We start from the raw sequence: 20726 nt of genomic DNA, 5'->3' as shown, positions 1-20726 counted from the left end.
TGGCTACGGATCATTTTTAGAGGTTGCTTTGGGTCTTGATGGATGCTGAGACTACACATTTCTAAAATGAGTCTGAAGAAGAGAAGATAAAGATTTCTGCAGACTTGGGAGAAAGTGAAAGCTGGTGCGTGAGCTTCTGTGAGGGGAACATAGAATCATAAAATTGTTTACTTTGGAAAAGACTGTTAAGATCATGAAGTCCAACCGTTATCCCAGCACTGCCAAGTCCACCACTAAATCATGTCCCTAAGGGCCACGTCTGCACATCTTTTAAATATGAAGGTGACTCTACTACTTCCCTGGGCAACCTGTTCCAATGCCGGACCACCCTTATGGTGAAGAAATTTTTACTAATGCCCAGTTTAAGCCTCCCCTGGCTCAGCCTGAGGCCATTTCCTCGTCTTCTCACTTGTTACCTGGGAGAAGTCAGATGGATCACCCCAAACAATGACCTCTCCTGACTGGCTTTAACCAGGCAGTAGTTAAAGTAGCACACAAGAGAAAAGTTTTTTTCTATTTGCCTAAAAGCTGCTTCATTGTGGAAAAAAGTCAATTGTAAAAGCTGAGCTTTTACAGACAACCTGTTCAGGAGGAGGGAGTCAAAAGCTGTTTGGTTAATGTAATTTACAATATTGCTACTGTAATTCTGGAGGAAAAATCTTCCAACAATACATTTCTTTTTAAAACAAAACATCTCTTGAGGTAGTGACAGTGAATACGAAAGAAACCATTCTTATTTTTCTGTTCTGTTTCTGCATGATGATAGTGGGTCATAAACTCACACTTCGAAATAAGAAACCTTAGCAAAATGACCTTTAGCAGTTTATGCTATTACATTTTTGATCTCATAATGGCTTTAGATTGATTCAAATGCAGTTCCTGCTGCAACTTTACATTGATGTGATTAAAAATCCATTTCTGCATGTATCTTGTAGTTGAATTGAAATAAATGTAATAGGAGGTTACTTGTGTAATGATTATTTCAGGGATACTTCGGGATAAGACTATGGCACTGAGCTGGGACCTAGGGGAACTAGATTTGGTTCTTAACCCCACTGTGGGACTGATACTGGCCACTCAAACCAATTTCTCTCTCTCATGAGATGAACTCATCCTCATTTCTGGTTGTTTATTTACACAGTGAGGTCTTCCAGAAGGAACATTTCCTATGAGAAGCCAGTCTAGATCTCTCCTGGGATTTCTAGAAGCTGCTCTAATACTAACCAATTTTCTGTAATGCGATCTGTATTTTAATGAGTCCTTAATGTTAGTAAGGAGACAGATTTAAACTAAGTGGTATGATTTCAGTGATGATGCAACTTCCCATTCCATGCTCGCATTGAACTTAATTCAAGTTAATTCTAGCACTCACTGTGTCACAATTATGTTCTGTAATGATAGAATGCTCTAGACTTTATACCTTACAGCACTACCGTAAGCCTCAGGGTGTACTAAGATTTTACAGCAGCATCTCTCAGTCCAGTGTATGTATTAGTGCTATATTTATATAATTAGGGGTTTTATTGCAGAACAGCCACAGCAATATAAGAAATGCTTTAAAGCAATGGAAGAGTTTTTAAATGCCTGCTTTTCACTGCAGGCACATTTTATTTAATTTTTTTTTCCTGATATTCATAAAATATTTTGAAGAAACTAGGTGTGAAGAATGAAGAAGTTCTGGTGTTCAAATGTGACGACTTGTTTCCTTAGATGACTTGTATCTGAAACTCTGATCACAGTTCTCTGTCTGTGCATAGTTCTGGCTCCTTAAGCCTGAGACCACACCTGGAGAAGATAATTTTGGTATTGTGCTGTAAAAAGTGACAGCTTCCCAGCACCAGTTGTAGACGAGCAGTCACTATCATGAAAGGCCCCTTCCTCTTGGCTTCCCCTTGGCCACATGGGGCTCTCAGACTGTTTCCTCACTAGTCCTTGCTACTTGTTTGCTTGGGATCTTCTCCAGATGTTCTGGCCTCTTCAAGATGTCTTGGATCCTTTGAGTTGCAATCCTTAAGAGGTTTAATTTTGTTTTCCTGAGTAAAGACATTGGTAATCACTGCAGAAGGCAGATACATTTCCCTCTCCCATCCTAGTTCCCTGAACTGCCTTGCAGGTCTGTTTTATTTTCAGGAGATCGTGGGAGCCTCCTTGTCCATAGGTTGAAGCCTGCTCTCTGACATCACTGTTATCTTTCCCTCTTCCCTTCAGATGGTGTCCACAGTGTCACAGCGGTCTGCACTCTACGTGTCACCATCATCACAGATGACATGCTCACCAACAGCATCACAGTGCGGCTGGAGAACATGTCCCAGGAGAGGTTCCTTTCTCCACTCCTGTCCCTGTTTGTGGAAGGGGTGGCAACTGTGCTCTCCACTGCCAAGGACGGCATCTTTGTTTTCAATATCCAAAATGACACGGACGTCAGCTCCAATATCCTAAATGTGACTTTCTCAGCCTTGCTCCCTGGTGGCATTCGAAACAAGTTCTTCCCCTCCGAGGACCTGCAGGAGCAGATCTACCTCAACAGGACCCTGCTGACCATGATTTCCACGCAGAGGGTGCTGCCCTTCGACGACAACATCTGCCTGCGCGAGCCCTGTGAGAATTACATGAAGTGTGTCTCTGTCCTGAAGTTTGACAGCTCAGCCCCGTTCATCAGCTCCAACACCGTCCTGTTCCGCCCCATCCACCCCATCAACGGGCTGCGGTGCCGATGCCCCCCGGGCTTCACGGGGGACTACTGTGAGACGGAAATTGACCTCTGCTACTCCAACCCTTGCGGGAGCAATGGGCTTTGTCGAAGCCGAGAAGGGGGCTACACTTGTGAATGCTATGAGGACTACACTGGTATGTGTTTATCTTATCTTTGACCCATGATTTATATGTTAGACCATCATCCAGGCCAGCTCTGTGTCAAGCTGAAATTGCTGACATTCTTAGTCAAAGGGAGAAAAACTCCTGGCATTGCCTTCTAGTCAGGAGAAGGCTTGTGAGTGTCACACATCACTTAGGGTACGTCCCATATCTCTGTGTGTGCATGGTGGTAGGAACTGTGCCTTGCTCCAGGTCACGCAGAGGGACTGCCAGCTGCTGAAGTGATTTGCACTTTTTGAATTTCTGCTCAAAATGTGTTATGAAAATTTATTTCTTCTGTCTGGAAGGAAAAAGATGGGACATATCCCCTGGTTCCTGGTCTTGCATGCCTTCAAGGCCCCTCTGCAGTCCCCGCATACCAGGATATAGTAGGGGTGCACAGCCTCTGTAGGAGGTCCTCAACCCTTGGTCATCAGCCAGCATAGAGCATTAGGATTGATCTTGTTCCCAAAAAGCTGCAATAATACACACTTAGGGGAAATACTGCAAGTCAGGTCTGGTTTGTAAATGTCCAGATAAAACTCCAGAAGGACGGAGGTGCTTCCAGGCCTGTCTCCAGCAGCCTGCTGAGGAATGTACTTTGCCTCATCGTGGACTTGACAGCTAATAAAGATCAAAGTGCTGCTTCTCAGATACTCCTGAGAAATTACGAAAGAATATTAGCTGAATGTTTTCTGCTGCTTCAGTAAAGTCAGTGGGGTTATTTATGTAAATTACACGTGCATTTAAGCATTCTGCACTGACGTGCTGCCGGCTGTAATTTACGCTGACAGCTCAGCAATGTCTGCTGTGACCCCTGCAAACAAGGGGTGAAGCAGAGGGGGGCTGGTTCCCAACACTGCGTCTCACTGCTGAAGTTATAAAAAATTGAAACCATAAATTATTTAAGTCTCGATGGAAAAAAAAAAAATCTAGATGATGTGGATCCAGCCCTCCAGGTAGAAGGGTTTTCCTTCATTTTCTGTGGCTTTTTTCCCAGGACTGTAATCAAAATTGTGACTGTGGGAGAAGAGACATGGCAGAAAGGGAACTGGGCTTTCCCCAGGAAGGGGGACAGGAGATACTCCCTGAAATATGTGCAGAGCTTAGGGCAGCAGGACCTTCCTAAGAAGATGCAGACAAATTTTTTGTCCAATGGGAGAAACCCTGAGTAGAGCTGTGAGATGGTTGGGATATTTGGTATTCGTTGAGGAGTAATTTTCCTGCCAGGCTGCTCATGAATGACTTCCACAGTCAAATACATTATAAAGTCCATTATCCATTAATACACAATACATACAATATCGGGCATCACAAAACAGATTTTATGATCAGTTGATTTCATTAAAAATGTTTACATAATATTATGCTGTAAATAGGAATGCTTAGAAGTAGGAAGTTTCATTAAACAAAGATATGCATATAAATGGAGTTAATTCATCCATGTCCGAGGTTTTGGAATGACATGCATTCCACCACATTTTGAAAGTCTCTTGCTAGAAATCTTCAGAAAAAAGGCTAAATATACTTTCAAAATGAAAGAGAATAAGCTTGTATTAATAATTGATGAACATGTTTAATACTTAATGCTGTAGTCAGAACAGACACAGTACATATTTATAAGAGAAGCACCATAATATTCATATACAAAGAAAGATTTGATCTGTAACTGTATTTTCAGTGCATAGTTGTTGAGTTAAAAATTAACTATCCTGCTGCCAGGATATTAAAAGTGATCAGAAGTTAAGGAGTGAGCTTATACCTTTCCTGTCTTTAGGTTTCAAAGTTAACTGCACTTCAGTGAAACACCTTCTTTGGAAGGACAGTTTGATCACATTCATGTTGGGCAGGGAAAAACACATCCAACTATGATCAAGAGGGCTCTGGAACCTTTTCCCATAAATTGATACAAACATTATTGAATATTTCTGTTTTATTGCTGAATGAATGCAGTAGAAATTTCGTATCTGCTCTATGATTTGTTTATGTTACATTAGTGCCTTTAGGTTCCATGTTGCATGACAATGTTTTACCTGTCAAACCTGACACGTTTACCCACGTATGGTGGCCATTTTGGTTGATTTTCATCCGCTTTACAGAACAAGACTGAAAATGTTATCAACAAGTAGTCAACTACTAGAAATATTCTATGAAGATGCATTATTGAATTTTGTCCCAATCGCTTTTAAGAATTATTATTTTGCCTATGATTTTAATCCTTTCTTTAAATATGTCCATATCCATTTTCAAGTCCAGTTTATTAATGATAATACTGTGTTTTCAGCTTGTATGTAAATATATTGTTTACAGCAATCCAGATTTTATGTCTATTTGATATGTAAATAGCACAGGTTGGCTTCAATAGCAGCAGTGTATATTGGTTCATGAAATGCAGTGATCATAAACTGGAATGAGCAGAAAGTTACTAAGTCTGAAGGTTGGAACCTTCTGGTATTACTGAAATGTGATCATGGTACTAACTCAGTGCAGTAACATCTCAGTATAAAGTACTTACGAATCTTTGAATTAATTGCAAAAGATGAAATATGAATGGTAATAATGAATGACATGCGTCCTTCTCTGGGAGCTCTCACGTTTCCATTTCTCAATTAAGAGCCTACGTAGAAAAATAATTATAAGAAAATACTAAGATCTGTCATCTATCTGGGGAGATAGGCTGTAATTCAATGAGAAATCACTACACAATCATAACCCTGTACTGAATCTATCTGACTGGTGACCTGCTAAAAATATAGCGTTTATTTCCTCTAGAAGGTAATTTTGTCCTGTCTTAATAGAGTGGAATTTCCCCCCATTTTTCCACCCTGCTTTGAAGCACTCCATTTGTTTTGATGTAATTGTTAGTCATTTATACATGATGAAAGTTTCTCTGTCTTCAGGAGTCTTCTGTTACGGGCACAGAGGTAAACTGAGCTTCTACAAGGTATTTCTGAAACCTGATTACTGGCTAGGTTAGGGTGATTTGGAATTCACTTCCTGTGATGTAAGGAGGTGAGTGAAGAAGTACATATATTTTTAATCGTATTTTTTCAGACTAGCAACCCCTTGAACTTCTTTTCTTTATATAAAAAAAAGTGTAGAGAAGTAAATATTGTACACACTAACAGTTGTGCCATTGGTGGCAGAGAACTGTGTGCGTAGCTAAAGGGTTAAAGGATGTAATTTAAGTTAACCAAACAAATATAATGAACTGTGTAAAGCCTGTATATTTTTTCTAGCTTTATTTCATGTACCTTTGAGTGCTGCAGAAGCAGCTGAGGTGAGCTATAGGTGAAGGCTTGGACAGAGGTGGAATTATCTGTACTGCCCAAAGGGCAACCCCATGAAGAGTAAATGCATCATGTCATCCACACCAGTTTTGGAGGCATGGATGCCACAGCAGTTCCTGAATGAGGTGTACTTCCAGCTCCATCCTGGTGCCTATGTGACCACTGTGGCCATAAGTCACCACCTTCTTGGGTATGAATTCCCACAATTCCTGCCCTGACCTGGGTGCCTCCTTCCATTGCTTGGTCCTCCTGCATCACTATGCCCTCAGTCCTTCTGCTCAGCAGACACCAAGACTACTCTCCTCTATGGACATGCTCCCGAAGAGTAAAATTTAATTGACACAGAATAAAAGCACTCTAATGCAAAAAAAAAAAAAAAAAAAAAAAAAACCAACAACCCCTGAAATAAGGAAGAGATTTAATGTTCCCACAGTTCTCCTCTGTTCTCATATCACATTGTCTCTGCCTCCTTTGCTACATAACCCCTAGCAAGGAGTAGTTTGTAGGGGGAAAAAGATCATCGGAGAATTTCCCATATCCTCTGCACCTCTCCTTGGATTTCACTTCAGAGAGGGGAGAAATCTTAAGTGGCTGTAAATCTTCTAGTAATCAAATACAGCAATTAGAGATCTTTTATGTGTTATACTTTTTTTCATCCTAATTTGTATCTGTGATACCATATTGACATGAGGAATCATGACATCTAATGTGGCTTCTGTGAATTCTGACTTTGTGTCATGAGAAGGTAATTATAGCTGGTTTCATAGCGTCGTGCCAGAAGTTCCTATTAATATTGCTTAGTAAATGCTCAGTGTTTGGCTCTTGCAAACATACAGCATAGCAGTACATGTGAAGATATGCTTCTGTGTTATCTTTACTTATATCCATTCTTCAGATAGTGATTTCCCAGCTCGGTCTGATACCAGATTCTCATTTTTCAGGCCAGAGAGATTTATTTGGGGGAATTTAGGCTTTCAAGTAGAGAAGTCTGGCAGCCAGGGTAGTCATAATGAGTATTTTATCTTGGGCAAGAAAGTCTGAAATTCCACTCTCAGTTGCACTTCTGCAACTCCTCTGAAGCAGTGGGATCACAGGTGTGTAACAGCCAAATCCTGTACAGCAGATCTAAATTTGATTCCTACAGGTACCTTACTGTATCTTTAACTCCTTGTTTAGCTTATGAAAGGCCATGGTTTTGTGACAGCAAGGCTGAACAAAAGTTATCCCTACAGGGTTGTGGGGCTTTGCCAGCACTTTCAAGCTGCTGTGACCAAGTTTGTCTTTAATAGAAAACACCAAATAAGGAGTTTTGTCGTTCACAAACATTCCCATGAATGTAAGGACATTGTCCATGGCATGTGACAGCTTCATGGGTCATGAGTGATATCTCATTCAAATGTTAAGGCAACACAGTGAAGGTTCTGAAATGTTTTGTGTCACTGCTGCCTTAACAGTGTCCTTTAGTCTAGGTCTTCAAAGTCATGCTACTGGATTCCAGGTGCTTTTGTATAATAAAGAGATGAAACCTAGGCAAGGTCTAATTCTCTAAAAAAATATATATTTGGTTTCAAGGGTTTAAATATAGTTACAGTTATTAGGGTGCTGGGTGATTTGCAGTATTTCCAGAATTTAAACTCTTAACATTTTTTAATGAAGCTTTTCTGCTGATTTTGGGTGCAGAAGAAGTAGAAGAGTGCTGACTATCAATCTTTTAATAACTTTTGTTGTTTCTCAGTGCCTCAGAGGAGAATACCTGGTTGCCTTACCTTGCAGTTTCTGTATGGTATTACTGAGAGAAAGCTTGTGGAGGGTGGTTGCATCCCAGTGAAGGTCTGTACAGCATTGAAGGTATCATTAGTGTTATTTAATATCTTCACCAATGACATAGACAAAGGGATCGAGTGCACCCTTCACGCGTTTGCAGATGACACTAAGCTGAGTGGTGTGGTTGACACACCTGAAGGACAGGATGCCATCAGAGGGACCTGGACAAACTTGAGAAATGGGCCAGTGGGAATCTCATGAGGTTTAATAAGACCAAGGTGCTGCACCTGGGTCAGGACAACCCCTGGTATCAATACAAGCTGGGGGATGGACAGATCAAGAGCAGCCTCGCCAAGACTTGGGGGTGCTGGTGGATGAGAGGCTGGACATGACCCAGTAATATGCACCTGCAGCCCAAAAAGCCAGACTGGGCTACATCAAAAGAAGGGTGACCAGCAGTGTGAGGAAGAGGATTCTGCCCCTCTGCTCTGCTCTGGTGAGACCCCACCTGGAGCACTGCATCCAGCTCTGAGGTTCCAAGTCAGGAAGGACATCAACCTGTTGGAGCAAGTCCAGAGGAAGGTCACCAAGACAATTACAGGGATGGAGCACCTATCATACGAGGAAAGGCTGAGAGAATTTGCATTGTTCATCCTGGAGAAGAGAAGGCTTCAGGGTGGCCAAATTGCAGCCTTCCAGTACCTGAAGGGAGCCTACAAGAAAGGTAGAGAGAGACTGTTTACAAGGACATATAGAGATAGGACAAGGGGAAGTGGTTTCAAAATGAAAGAAGGTAGGTTTAGATTAGATGTTAGGAAGACATTCTTTACTGTGAGTGTGATGAGACACTGAAATTGATTGCCTGGAAAAGCTGTGGATGCCCCATCCCTGGAAATGTTTAAGGCCAGATTGGATGGGGCTTTGAGCAACCAGGTCTAGTGAAAAGTGTCTCTGTCCACGGCAGGAGGGTTAAAACTGGATGACCTTTAAGGTCCCTTCCAACCCAGACCATTATAAGAGTTTCTCTTTTTATGAACTTTACCACTCAGCTATGTACTATGAGATGTTGTGTCTCATAAGTCTTACTCTCTGTGCTTTGAAGTTTCCACACCAAAGAGCAATGATCCCCAGATGTCATCTCATGAGCTGACTTCATGTCTGTACTTATAGGGAACCCATACAACCTTTTCATTGCAATTAGCCATGGATAATAAGTCTTCCATTGGCTATTGGGCAGTGCGTGCTGCATTTAAAGAGCACAGCAGTCAACTGTGGTATTACTTTCCTTTCTCTCCTTTTAGAACCACGTCCATTTTTTGTCTTGAGTTCCTGAAAATAAGTATTATTTTTGGATATTTAGATTAAGAGGTATTACCTGGCAAAATTCTTGCTTTTGAGTCCATATATATGTTGTCAGAGAATGGTGATGTCTGATCATTGCAAGCTGTACCTGTACAAAACACTTCAAATCTAAGGACTGCTGTGGACTCTGTAGAAGTTGCTAACAAGTTTGAGTCACCGCTTTGAGCAAGGGGGTGCTGTCCCCTTCACCAAAGAGATGGGAAACTGAGGCACAGCATCTTCATCTCTTCCAGGTCACATAGAAGCAGTTGGTGGCAAGTCTAGAGCGGCTGAGGAAGGGCCATTCCTGGGCTACCCATGGCTGGAAACATGGGGGAGATCCCTGTGAAAGACATGTCTTTCCTGACATGGATTCTCAGCAGAAGTCTGCATGCCCACTCAGCTGCTGTGCTTAACTCTCAGATTTGCTGTGCATATTAAAACAGGTCCTTGCTTACTTTTAAGGCAAGGCTTGCTGTTAATGCTTTCAGGGATGGGGCCGGCACAGCACAGCCTTATGGCTGGACCCAAATGTTGCTGGGCTGGACCAGTACGACTGCATGACTGCTTGCTCCGGAAGATAACTGAAACAATAAAAACAGTAAAAAATTTCAGACAAATGCTGAAGTCTATTATTGTCATGTTTCTGTTGATTATATTCCCATCCATGTCTGTCACCAAGTCACAGGAGTTGAATGTTGCAAATCTGTAGTTTATATCAGATGCACAGGACTCACTTAAAGAGGTCTGCCATTTCAATAGGTGGATTTTTATCTGAAGGATTTGTCCTTCAATTAGTCTTCAACCTACGCTCACTTGTCAGGATGCAAAAAGCCTTTCCTAATTGGATTACTGTGGTATATTTGTTGACAGTTTAGTTCTCAAATGGAGTACATGGCCTACAGTCTTCACAGCAATCTGCTATGCTTTTTCTTAAACCCAGGCAAAGAGTTTTATAACATTACCTTCATCCTGATGTGCATAAATTAGGTACTGTTTAAAGTTCTACAGTTTTCCCATCACATACAAACCCTCCCTTGCCCCTAACCCCAAGATGCTGCATGTGGGATGATCTTTGATTCAGCTGATCTTATGCAAGTGCTGGGGGTTCAAATGGCTCTTCTGGAGCCTCATGTCTTATCCTCCTTGCCCACAGAAATATTTGCACTGATCAAAGTCCTTTGCTGTCACGTGGAAACCTAGCTACAGACTTAATGTTGTGTTTGTTCTTTTTAATTAGTTTCAGAATTATTTGACAAGAGTCTTGTTCTTCCCAGGTACTCCTGCAGTGGAGGCATGATGGGTGCTTTGTAGAAGCAAGCAGCAGATCACACGCCCATGTAATCAGTTAGCCCTGGCTTCAGAAGCTACCTTAGTAATTAGTCTCCAATATACTTATGAATTCAGCTCTTCCAAACAGTTCAGGATCTAGGAAATCCTCCTTACTGATTACAGTTTATCTTCTTTTGCTTCTCCATAAGACAGCTGTGAGGCTGGCTGCTGCGTCTCTGCATTTAGCCACTCCCCTCATTTGTTACCTGAAGAGTTTATCACTGATGATTTTACAGTTTCTGTCCCCGATGTTGATAATTTAAAAATCAAAATCAAAATTAAAATTTAAAAAAATTAAAAGTAGCATGTAGCTGAAATTCAGTATCCAGATAACTTGGGCAGTAACCTGATTCAGGATGGTTCCATGCTTACAGTTATATTTTTACACCTACTTGCTACTAATGCCCTTGGTGTCTGTGAGATCACGTTACAGTATGGAGAGGAGGCAGGTTCTTGGTTTTGGGCTGTACCACATGAAGTCAAGGCTTGCAGACATGAGAAGTCTTATGAATATGAGTTTATCAGTTAGTGGTGTTCCATGGGAGAGAGAGATGTAGTGAGCTCCTCAGGTTTCCTTTTGGCATCCAGCGGACTGGGCTAAATTTAGGATTCCCTTTGTTCTAGCATATGTGAGATTTCTTTTATGATCTTTAACCTGTTGTACATATATTTCTTTTTGAATGATACTACTCTGTCAGTTGTAAGCAGATTTTTGTATCTTGACTTGTTCTCCTGGTTTTATATTGGTGGGATTTCTGTTACCACACCTGAATGGGAATCACAATTCTCCCAGGCCTTTTGAAAATCTTTGTTATAACACATTTGCTTATCATCACTGGTATAACTAAAAAAAAACGTGGAAAGTGAAGTGTAATTAAACAAAGTGGAGGTATTTGATATTGTAATTTTATAGGTACATGTAAAACCCTCCTCACTGACATAGCTAGATTCCCACAATGTGAACATTGCAGAACATTGGTCTGACAGAAACTACATGCATGGAGGTTTGTTTTAATTAAAATATTTTAAATAGCAGGTTATTAAACAACAGCAAATTTCTCTGTGACCATAGTTTACAATTGTGTTTTATTAATTTAGCCAAGTTGAGCCTTGTGTAACAAAAGATTTGGGTTTTTTTTCCTCATCATTTAATGTCAAAAAGGTTAGCTGGATTAAACTTTAAGCTGCACAAGTGCATTCTCATTATCCAAACATACACTTGCTAAATGTCAAAACAACCCATATATTAGACTATACTTTAAGTGGTATTGTTTTTTCTCACTGAAAACAAATCAGATAAGGAAAAAGGAGAAGAGACAGGGGGATAAAAACCCAACAACTTGCCTTTAAGTTATTTGTGCAGAAGATAAAATCATAATGAGATAGTATTTTTTCCAGGATGCCTCATGTTCTGGAAAGTCCCTCACAGTGTTCACAGCAGATCAGAGGAGAAGACCAAAAACAAAGAAATTCCAGGACATCTGGAATTAAATATTTTAGATCTTACAAAACAAAAAAGAAATTTAACTTCCAAGAACTGATGTAATGGGGCTCATTTTCTCCTGGCTGTAAATAAAAAACTGGGAAACAAAACTGGAAAGGAGTAAGACTGAATCATGAAAAACATATTTGGTTTATATATATATATATATATATATATTTATAATTCCCAAGTTAAACATTTTTATTTTCATCAGTGGATAAACAAAGGAAAGCATCAGGAAGGATGGTTGGGTGCAGAGATGAGGGTATCAGGATGATATCCTATTAGGGAGGAAAAAAGCATAAAGTAGTTTCTTGTGTCTCTGTTCTTTGTGTTAGGATGATTGAAAGTTTCGACAGTTGAGCACCAGACTGAGGCACTTGGCCTTGAACATCAAGATAATTACAGTTCTGCAATACAGTTGTGCAGAGCATGGTGGGAACCACAACTTCATTGTTGTTGCAAATGCTCTTTTGTTTAGAGCATCATGGTTCAGTGCCTGCATCACAGCCCTGCTCTTCCTGGGGCAGGTTTTGTTCTGTGACCAGCACTGTACGGTGCCCCCGAATCGCAGCTTCCTGAGCAGTCACCAGTCTCAATTTTCAGTTTCTAAAAATCAAGATGAAGATACTTCAGTCTGTCTCCCAAATTCCCCTCGTGAAGCATATGAGACCTTTTATACAGCATTTTCATATAGTATAATTAAAAAACATATTTTAATTAGGCAGTCTGGCCACTCAGCTTCAAAGGGTCAGCACACTGATGTGCATATTGTAAGAAACATGAAGATGAGTGTCTTATATTAATAAATAAACACATTCTAGGTGATACAATAAAGTATAATAACTCTAACAAGATGGTAATCATTTAAAGTTACTTTAAAATTGAACAGTATTTTATAAAAGGGCTGAATTTTAATCTACTTAATTATCATAAGCAGAATTAAGTATGAGATGTGGAAGCTGGCTGGATTAATTTTTGCTTAGTCCATCTAAAAATACTTTTTAAGAAAGTAACTTTTGAACTTCCATCTATTCTGTAGATTTGAAAAATACATCAATTTTGATATTTTCTGTGCTAGTTGTGTGTGACATTACAATTCCTTTTTCAGGACTCATTAACAAAAAGTCAGTTTCCCTGATTAAGTTGCTTTTTGTTTTCAGTTTGTGTTCCCGATGTGTGTATGAAATATTTTTGAGGCTACCAAAACATAAAATTATGAAATTATCTTTTTAACCCTAATCTTTTTAATTTTACAAGCAAAGGGAGTTTTTGGATTTTTTTTTCAAAATTTTCCTTCAATGTATAACAATGGAAATTTGATGAGCATCCAATAATTTTGCAAGTACTGTCTACTCCATCATGCTAAACCTCTGAACTACGATCCACAGTAAAGACAGTTACACAGTGCTTTCAAGTGTACCTTTCTTTTAAGATAATATTTCTCATATAAAATGAAAATACAGAGCTCTGAACTCCTAGCTTCCCAACAGGTAATTACAATAGTAGATTTACTTTAAGCATGGTTTTCTGTTGCATTATTAATATTTTATGGCTTCTCTTCAGTTATTCTCACTAATTGGCCATTATGCTTCTTTCCACCAGAGCTTCTGGGACCACCTAGGATGTTAAGGGGCATGGTTTGATTTGAGGTCTGCCTGATTCTAAATGCCATCATTTTTACCATAGTGTTGGATTACACAGAAAATGGGAGAGTGAGATTTTCCTGTGGAAACTTCTGATTTGTGGAAAACACAAAATACAGGCTCTCACCAGCCTTCCTGTAATGGAGATGTGCAGAGTTAGCTGCTTGAGCAGTCAGTCCTAGCAGGCTACTGGGGACAAGGGCAGATGGCTTCTTCTGTGTTTTGTCTCTTCTTGTGAGCTGAAACACCATGTCTGTAACTACGTGGAGAAAATTAAGTGGAATCTTACTGAAATAAGGGCTGAACTCTCCTAAAGAAAGCAGCAATGTTCACCCTTGAAAGGGAGACACTGATCTCCTTTTCTGCCTATTCTTCAGCCTTTATCTTTCTTCCTTTTTCTGAGGGCAGTTATTTGCAGATGTGTTCCCTTTTTCAACTGCTTTGAGATATTAACTTCCTCAAAAATAAGTGCTAGAGCTTTCCTCTTCCCTACCAATTTGGACACTGGGAGTTGCAACCCTTTAGTGTTTTCTGTGGAAAGCAGCTTAGGGAAACCAGGCTGAAAGTGAGTAGGAAGCCTGATGGTGCCTGAAAGCACGTCTGGTTTTCCAGCTCCTGAGTTCTGTTGGTAAATGATGTTACTGCAGACACAGCCCCACCACAGCCACCACACCTTGCTTGCTTTCCTCATTCACATAAATCATTTAATATGTTTTGAAAAGCCCAGTGTGAGGCCAAAATAGCCTGTGGAACAACAGCCTTGGGGAGTTAACGGTGCCACTGGTGGCATTTGGTACCCAGTAAAAATTGCAATTCAATGTATGAAATAGTCTTTTTTGTCATCTGAGCAGAGGCACACCGAGTCTGAGTCCCCTTTTTCTATCTCACTGCTGCCCATGGAAGGAGGTGAGAACTAAGCATGGCAGCTGGTTCCCATGCTGAAGTGCCTGCAGGTGTTTAGGAATGCAAATACAAACCGGCCTGCAAAGGCTGTCCTGAAGGGAACATGTCCTGCCAGCCACAGTGGCTGCTCCAGCCTTCTGTTTCCTCCATGTGCCCCTCCTCGATTAACACTCCTGGAGAGGAATCAAGGAGCATAGAGAGCAGAGAAAGCAAAATACAATATCAGATGTATATCTAGTAAAGGTAGAGGGTGATTGTGTCTCTTAAAAATGAAAGGAGGGAGGGATATTCCTCTGAAAATGAATGTAACTGTGTGCTTTGTTCTTACACCTCCAGCTTTCTCACTGGTTTTAAGATGGGATTATTAGGAAGAGATTTATTTCAAGTAAGACATAATGCAAATTGCAGACACAATGGCATAATCTAGTTTGATTTTTATCTTTGACATCAACAATAATGTTATCCCTCTGATAAATGCATCCAGAGATAATGCTTAGGCTTTTTTTGAAGGGCACTGCTTCATCACGATATCTTACCACAAATCAGTGCAATTTGCATTATGATAAATTGTCTTACAATTTATCCAGATAGATCAATATAAACTGGAAATTTTGGTGCATTTCTTTTTTCTCTTGTGTAGATTTGTACTGTATTTAGTCCTGGGTGAGAGGCAGAACCTAGAAAGGTCCCTAAAGCTTTACCTTACAGGTCAAACGCCGAAGGAGATAACGCCTTGCAAGGGCCCTGAACATTACAACAAATGGTTCAATAATTTAGAGAGCTTAGAGGCAGTTGTCAAGTCAGCCAAGAGTAAAGATTAAGACATTACAAAATTACCTGTTGGACCCCAAGAGAAAAATTTGTTGTTAAGTAGCTGTGGCAGGCTGAAAGCATGGATGCTAAAGGTTCTTTCCAACTGAAACAATTCTGTGATTCTGGTTTTTTTCTCATCCTCCACCATATCTAAAGAATTCCAAAAAAGTGCTTTTCTTCAGCATTTCCTCAGAAACCTAGGGGTAATTAGGTCTGGTGTGGGGAGCAAGAAACCAGGCACATTGTGTGCACCTCTACCTGCTGGCCTAAGGCAGGAGACCAGTGCTCAGATTTCATGCAGAGATGGCCCTTCATGGGTTTGCCATTGAGCGTGCACCCCAGTTCTGCAAAACAACCAGTTGGGGCTATTTTTGGAGGTGTTGGCACAAATCTATGGGCTGTAAAGTCATGAGTTACCTCTTTTCTTTCCCAAATCATAAAGCAGACTTCAAAATAGAGTGTTTCTTAAATGGAAAATATTTTATTGTGATGTTATCTCTTTTCTTTTTCAAATCAAAACGTGGGCTTCAGAATGGAGTGTTTTCTTAAAATGAGAATTTTTTATTGTGGCTTCTGCCTCCTTGCTCCTCAGGGTGCTACAAGGAAAAAAATCACAATACTTCTGATAAATCTTGGTAGTACTTAATGGTGCTCTCACCATTCCTGACCTCACTGATGGAAGGTGAAAGGTGAGTTATCTGGTGCAGACGGAGTGGAAACTTAATGACTGAGAATTTTTAATCCTTAAGAAAAAAGAGAAAACAGGCGTTCAAGACTTAGTTGTGGCTTTTGTTTATGCTCTGTTCCTGCTGGAAACTGCATAGGAGTATGAGGTCCAGTGACAATGCATATATCGTCTTGAGAACATGCTCATAATTTCTGGAATCCACAGACTAATTCATTTCTCCAACAGATGTGCCCCAAATATCACTAATCCTCCTCAGTATTGTTTCTTTTCTCCCCCTCAATTATTCCTTCTCATTTAAATGCAAAACCACAAAACAACCCAAATCCCAGTTCATCAGTCCATCCATCCATCCACCCTTCTCTGCAGGGTGTCTTTTGTTTTGCTTTGTTTTGTGACCAGGGAAGGGGAGGACGCTGCATGTAGAATCCTGGGCCTGGTTTTGGGCTGGCAAAGGGCCAGGCACTGTTTCAGTGGGTGCTTTGCCTGTTCAGTGCATCAGTGGGCACAGCCCAAAGCAGCTTGAGGTGGAGACCTGAGCTTTCCCCTCTCTTGCTTTTGTAAAATACAGTTTAGCTTGGTCTCTAGTGGGGAAGGATCAGGAGGTAGGATGGGGTCCTGGCCTCTCCCTTGCCTGTTTGGCCCATGGGACTTTTCATTGTGGTCCTCCTTCTCTTCCCATGAGCTTGCAGGACTTCAGAGCAGCCGAGGTGCAGATGCTGTCCCCGAGGACCCTGGTGGGAAGAAGAACTGTGAAAGGTCAAGTAGCATTATCCTGTTGGGGTGGGAGTGGGAATGGGAGCTCCCTCAGAGCAGACAGTTCTAGTTGTGTGTTTTGGGGTGGAATTTGACCACCAAGAGTTCTCACGTGCCTTGGGGCCAACAGATGCCACCCACAGCTTCAGAAGCAAATAAAAGAAAATAAAAAGCCTCTCATGTTCATTCTTTTGAAGCATCTCATGATTAAAGATCTTATGACCCTTATTTAACTGAGTCTCATGATTTTTGGGAATCTGATTTGTGAGTTATCAGGGATGCCTGGGGGCAACTTTATGGAAGAAGCACAAGGAAGGGAGAAGAGTGATTGTACAGGAGAGGTATGAGGTATATATATGTATACACGGAAGACCATGAAAGACCACTGATAATTCTGCACACTTTTTTCCTACCAGCTCAGAGCTTACTGCTTATGCCCATGGAAAAAATAAAACTAGATCCAGAGAAAAAGGGTAATTTCCTGAGTATCTTATTATAGGATCATTGTCTATCACCTCAGAGAGCTACTTGGCAAGCTATATATATAATGTGAGAGGAATGTTTTTGCTGTTACTTTGCTTAGTGTTTTAAATTCAGGTTACTCTCTTGCAAATACATCTTATTAAATCTGGAATGGTTAGCAACTGAAATTGCTCAGGACAGCTGTCATTGCAAGTCAGCAGGATTTATTTCTAAACAGTGTGAGTGTGTATGTGTGGTGTATAATTATATGTGTATTTATGTGTTATTTTACATTAACCTGTTTCTCATCATAAGCCTTTATAGGGCAGAAAGCAGCAAAGGGAGCAGAAAGCAAAAAAAATTAGGCAGACCCCAAAATGGACCCTAAGCTGGTGTTTCTCCCTGTAAGAGGATTTGGGCTAATTTTAATTAACCTAGATCAGTCCCAAATCTAAAAACATAAATGAACAGGTAGGTAAAAGGAAAAACCAAAGTGTATTTTCAAATGTAAGGTTTAATAGCAGCGTAATGCAGAAAGCTCATGAAGTCATGACCGTCAGTGTCAGCATTGAGTCTGCACAACCTCTCTGAGGTGACAGGAGTAGTTTGGTTATTGATTTCTAAGGGACTCAGATTTACTTTTGTTATTCAAATAACCGTTCTGAGTCACTTGCGTAAAATAGTACATGAATATAGTTGCCTTCTAATTAATCTTGGTTACTAGTACACCAGTGCCTTCTAACTTCTATTTGTTCTATTTGTTGTTTGATCCAGCTTCTCCTTCATTCAGAATGACTTGGCTGATTTCTGGGTAACTGCTCTCTAGTTTCTCTCATAAAACCAGCAGATGTTTGTTTGTTTTTTTGTTTGTTTGTTTGTTTGTTTAGCATTTCATTGGTAAGTGGAATTTGCTGGGAGGTAAGGCTGACCTCTCAATAGGTTCTGAGTGTAGGCTCATGCACCACAGAGCCACTGAAGTAATGAATTTCCCTTTATGGGCAAAATCCAATGTTAATTTGATTATTTGACTTGCCCCTGTGCTTTAGGCAAATTTTCCTGCAGTATATCCATGCACAGTCAGTGGAGAGAAGTGGGTATCTACTGAAGGTTTTGATCCACCTAAGTGGATCATTGAGCCACTAGTCTCACACATGAGCTGTCTAAAATAAGTTAAAGCTGTATTTCCATAACAGTTAAACCTTTCTAAGACCATTCCTTCATTCTTATTCCTGGGTGCATGGTCCTGCCTCCTTCCCATGTGCCTGCTGAGCTATTCATCCTATCAATCCTAGGAGGGACCTAATCAGAAGATCACTAACCCTTCAGTAAAGAAATGAATAGTGTTTTGCCATCTTAGCTCTACAGATCAGTCAACTGCAGGATTACAGGAATGCTAGCACAAGGGAGAGGGAGGAAACTGCAGCGTGCTTGGGGAAAGGAGGGGACTATGGTAACTCCCACTCAGTCTAAACTATGGTGAAACAACCCCTAAAGCAGGTGTGTTGGATCCCAGCCTCTTTATCTCTTGTCCCAGTAGAGATTTCCAGGCTGATTCTGCAGCTAATTTGTTTTTAACAACCTTCTTATTACTTAGTGCACTGATTACTTTAGTGCCAATTGTCATGTAAGGTAGTAGTGGTTTAGTTACTAGAGAAAAAGTAGTATTGATTTTCCCATAATATATACAAGATAGCAAATACATTTTTAATGATAGTTAGTTCTTTATTAGGGCAATGGGTCAATGGAAATTCTTTGAAGAATTTAGTTGTCCTGTTTCTTGTTTCTCCTTTTGCCTTAATTATTGTTGATTTTCCTTTCTACTTTAAAATATATAATTTTAGGTGGGCTGCTTAAATCAGCTTCTCAAAATGCTTTCCATTCTGGTAAAGCAACTACAAACATAGAGATTAATATGTTAATATAGATTAATATGTGTCTGGGAGCAAATGGTAGGATGAAGAAAAGGAGAAAAGAATCAGTTCAAGTAAAACAACTACAGATAGTGCATGAAAAATTAACATGTGTGCAGGGAAACTGAAAAAAAAAAGAAACAAGCATCAGAGCAGGTCTGCTACTTCATGTAAATATGTATTTAATGTAGTGTTTCAGTTGAAAACAATTAGAGAATAGTGCAAAATTTTGAGAACTAGTCCCTAAACTGGGATATTGGGAAAACATACTGCAGAAAATTGATCTGTAGAGTAATTATGTATTTATTTGGATGCCATCATATTGTTTTCAGCAAGCTTTCAAACGTTATACATTGTTGTTGTAAGGTCAAGCAACTCACCAGCTAAACCACAGGCAGATTTCTTGAAAGCCCACCTCACTGATGCACACCAGTGCTGTTTGAAACCCATAATGTTCAGCTCACAAGGCATTTGCAATTGTGAGATTATTTTCTCATTTTTTAAGATAGTTTTTGTTTCTTTTCACTTTTTTATCACCATTTATTGTTTGTTAGTTAAACTCTCTTTACTTTACTTGGAATAGGTCAGAGGGAGACCAAATCTTCTAGCCAAACTTTGGCTTTGCATGTTCTTGTTATTTTGCACCTGATGTCGTGGTGTCCTTACTTACATAAAGTTAATAACAGAAATTTTATGATTAACATCTTTGTAAAGTTAGTCCTAAAATCAAAGAGGATAGGTATGTATTAAAAACAGGATGTTTGCGAGTAGGACACATTGTCAAAAGCAAGTACCGCGTTGTGATCTCAAGGGCTTTAAAACTAGGAAGCACTACATAAAGGGCTGCGGAAAAGCCACAGGACTCATAGCTTTAAGAGTCATCAATATTGATTGGGAGCCTATAAGATCAGCTACTGTTGTGTAACAGTAAATCATTTTCTGGCAAGGGCTGGAACTTTTTCAAAGCCCAGGAATCTGCCAGCAGATAACAGGCAGCCATGGCCCGTGTTATCTGACAGTGCTTGCTTTAGCTTTAGCAGCTGGAGGGGTGAAGCTTCACATCTCCTGCTTGGATTTCACAGAGATGTGATATGTAACTCGTTTGGTCAGTGATTTCTAAAATCCAGGCCAGTGTGAAAAATGAAATTATATTAGCCAAAGAAATGAGAGGCAAAGGGGAGGTTCATGGACTGGGTGAGGGCTGAGCCACACCAGCATTGCCAGCATCACAGACTGACCCCAGGCTGTGTGCAACGGCTATTTGGGCTGTGCTTTTATCACCCTCGCCCCTCCAGACCCTCACTGCCCAGCAGCTCTCCCTCTTCTGTGCTATTTTTTCCTCCTGGACTGTAAGACATCCATTCTGATGGTGCATCCCAACCCTCTGACCTTCTGCTGCAAGGAGACACACAAGCGCTTTTCATTCCCAAAGGCTGGCTGATGCAGTTCCCTTCCTTTTCTGCTCCTTAAGTAGCTCTTCCCTTAGGG

At 40.5% G+C, this 20726-nt stretch overlaps 2 protein-coding genes across 6 annotated transcripts in view; one reads left to right on the top strand and one right to left on the bottom strand.

Annotated features, from left to right (window-relative positions):
• Positions 1-20726, bottom strand: part of TRMU (tRNA mitochondrial 2-thiouridylase) — a 376674-nt gene that overhangs the window by 252547 nt on the left and 103401 nt on the right. The window lies entirely within an intron of this gene.
• The window catches only part of CELSR1 (cadherin EGF LAG seven-pass G-type receptor 1), a 169153-nt gene that overhangs the window by 65544 nt on the left and 82883 nt on the right, over positions 1-20726 (top strand). For all 5 annotated transcript variants that reach the window (XM_051805168.1, XM_051805172.1, XM_051805169.1 and 2 more), the window contains exon 2: positions 2209-2847. In XM_051805168.1, coding sequence (XP_051661128.1) covers positions 2209-2847 — 639 coding nt within the window. The remainder of the gene's footprint in view (positions 1-2208; positions 2848-20726) is intronic.

This window comes from Manacus candei, unplaced genomic scaffold (genome assembly GCF_025592945.1).
Source record: "Manacus candei isolate 608988 ecotype Guabito, Panama unplaced genomic scaffold, ASM2559294v1 h1tg000063l, whole genome shotgun sequence".
Lineage (NCBI taxonomy): Eukaryota > Metazoa > Chordata > Aves > Passeriformes > Pipridae > Manacus > Manacus candei.
Note: the sequence above shows the minus strand (reverse complement) of the source record. Positions and strands in the feature narration are given on the sequence as shown.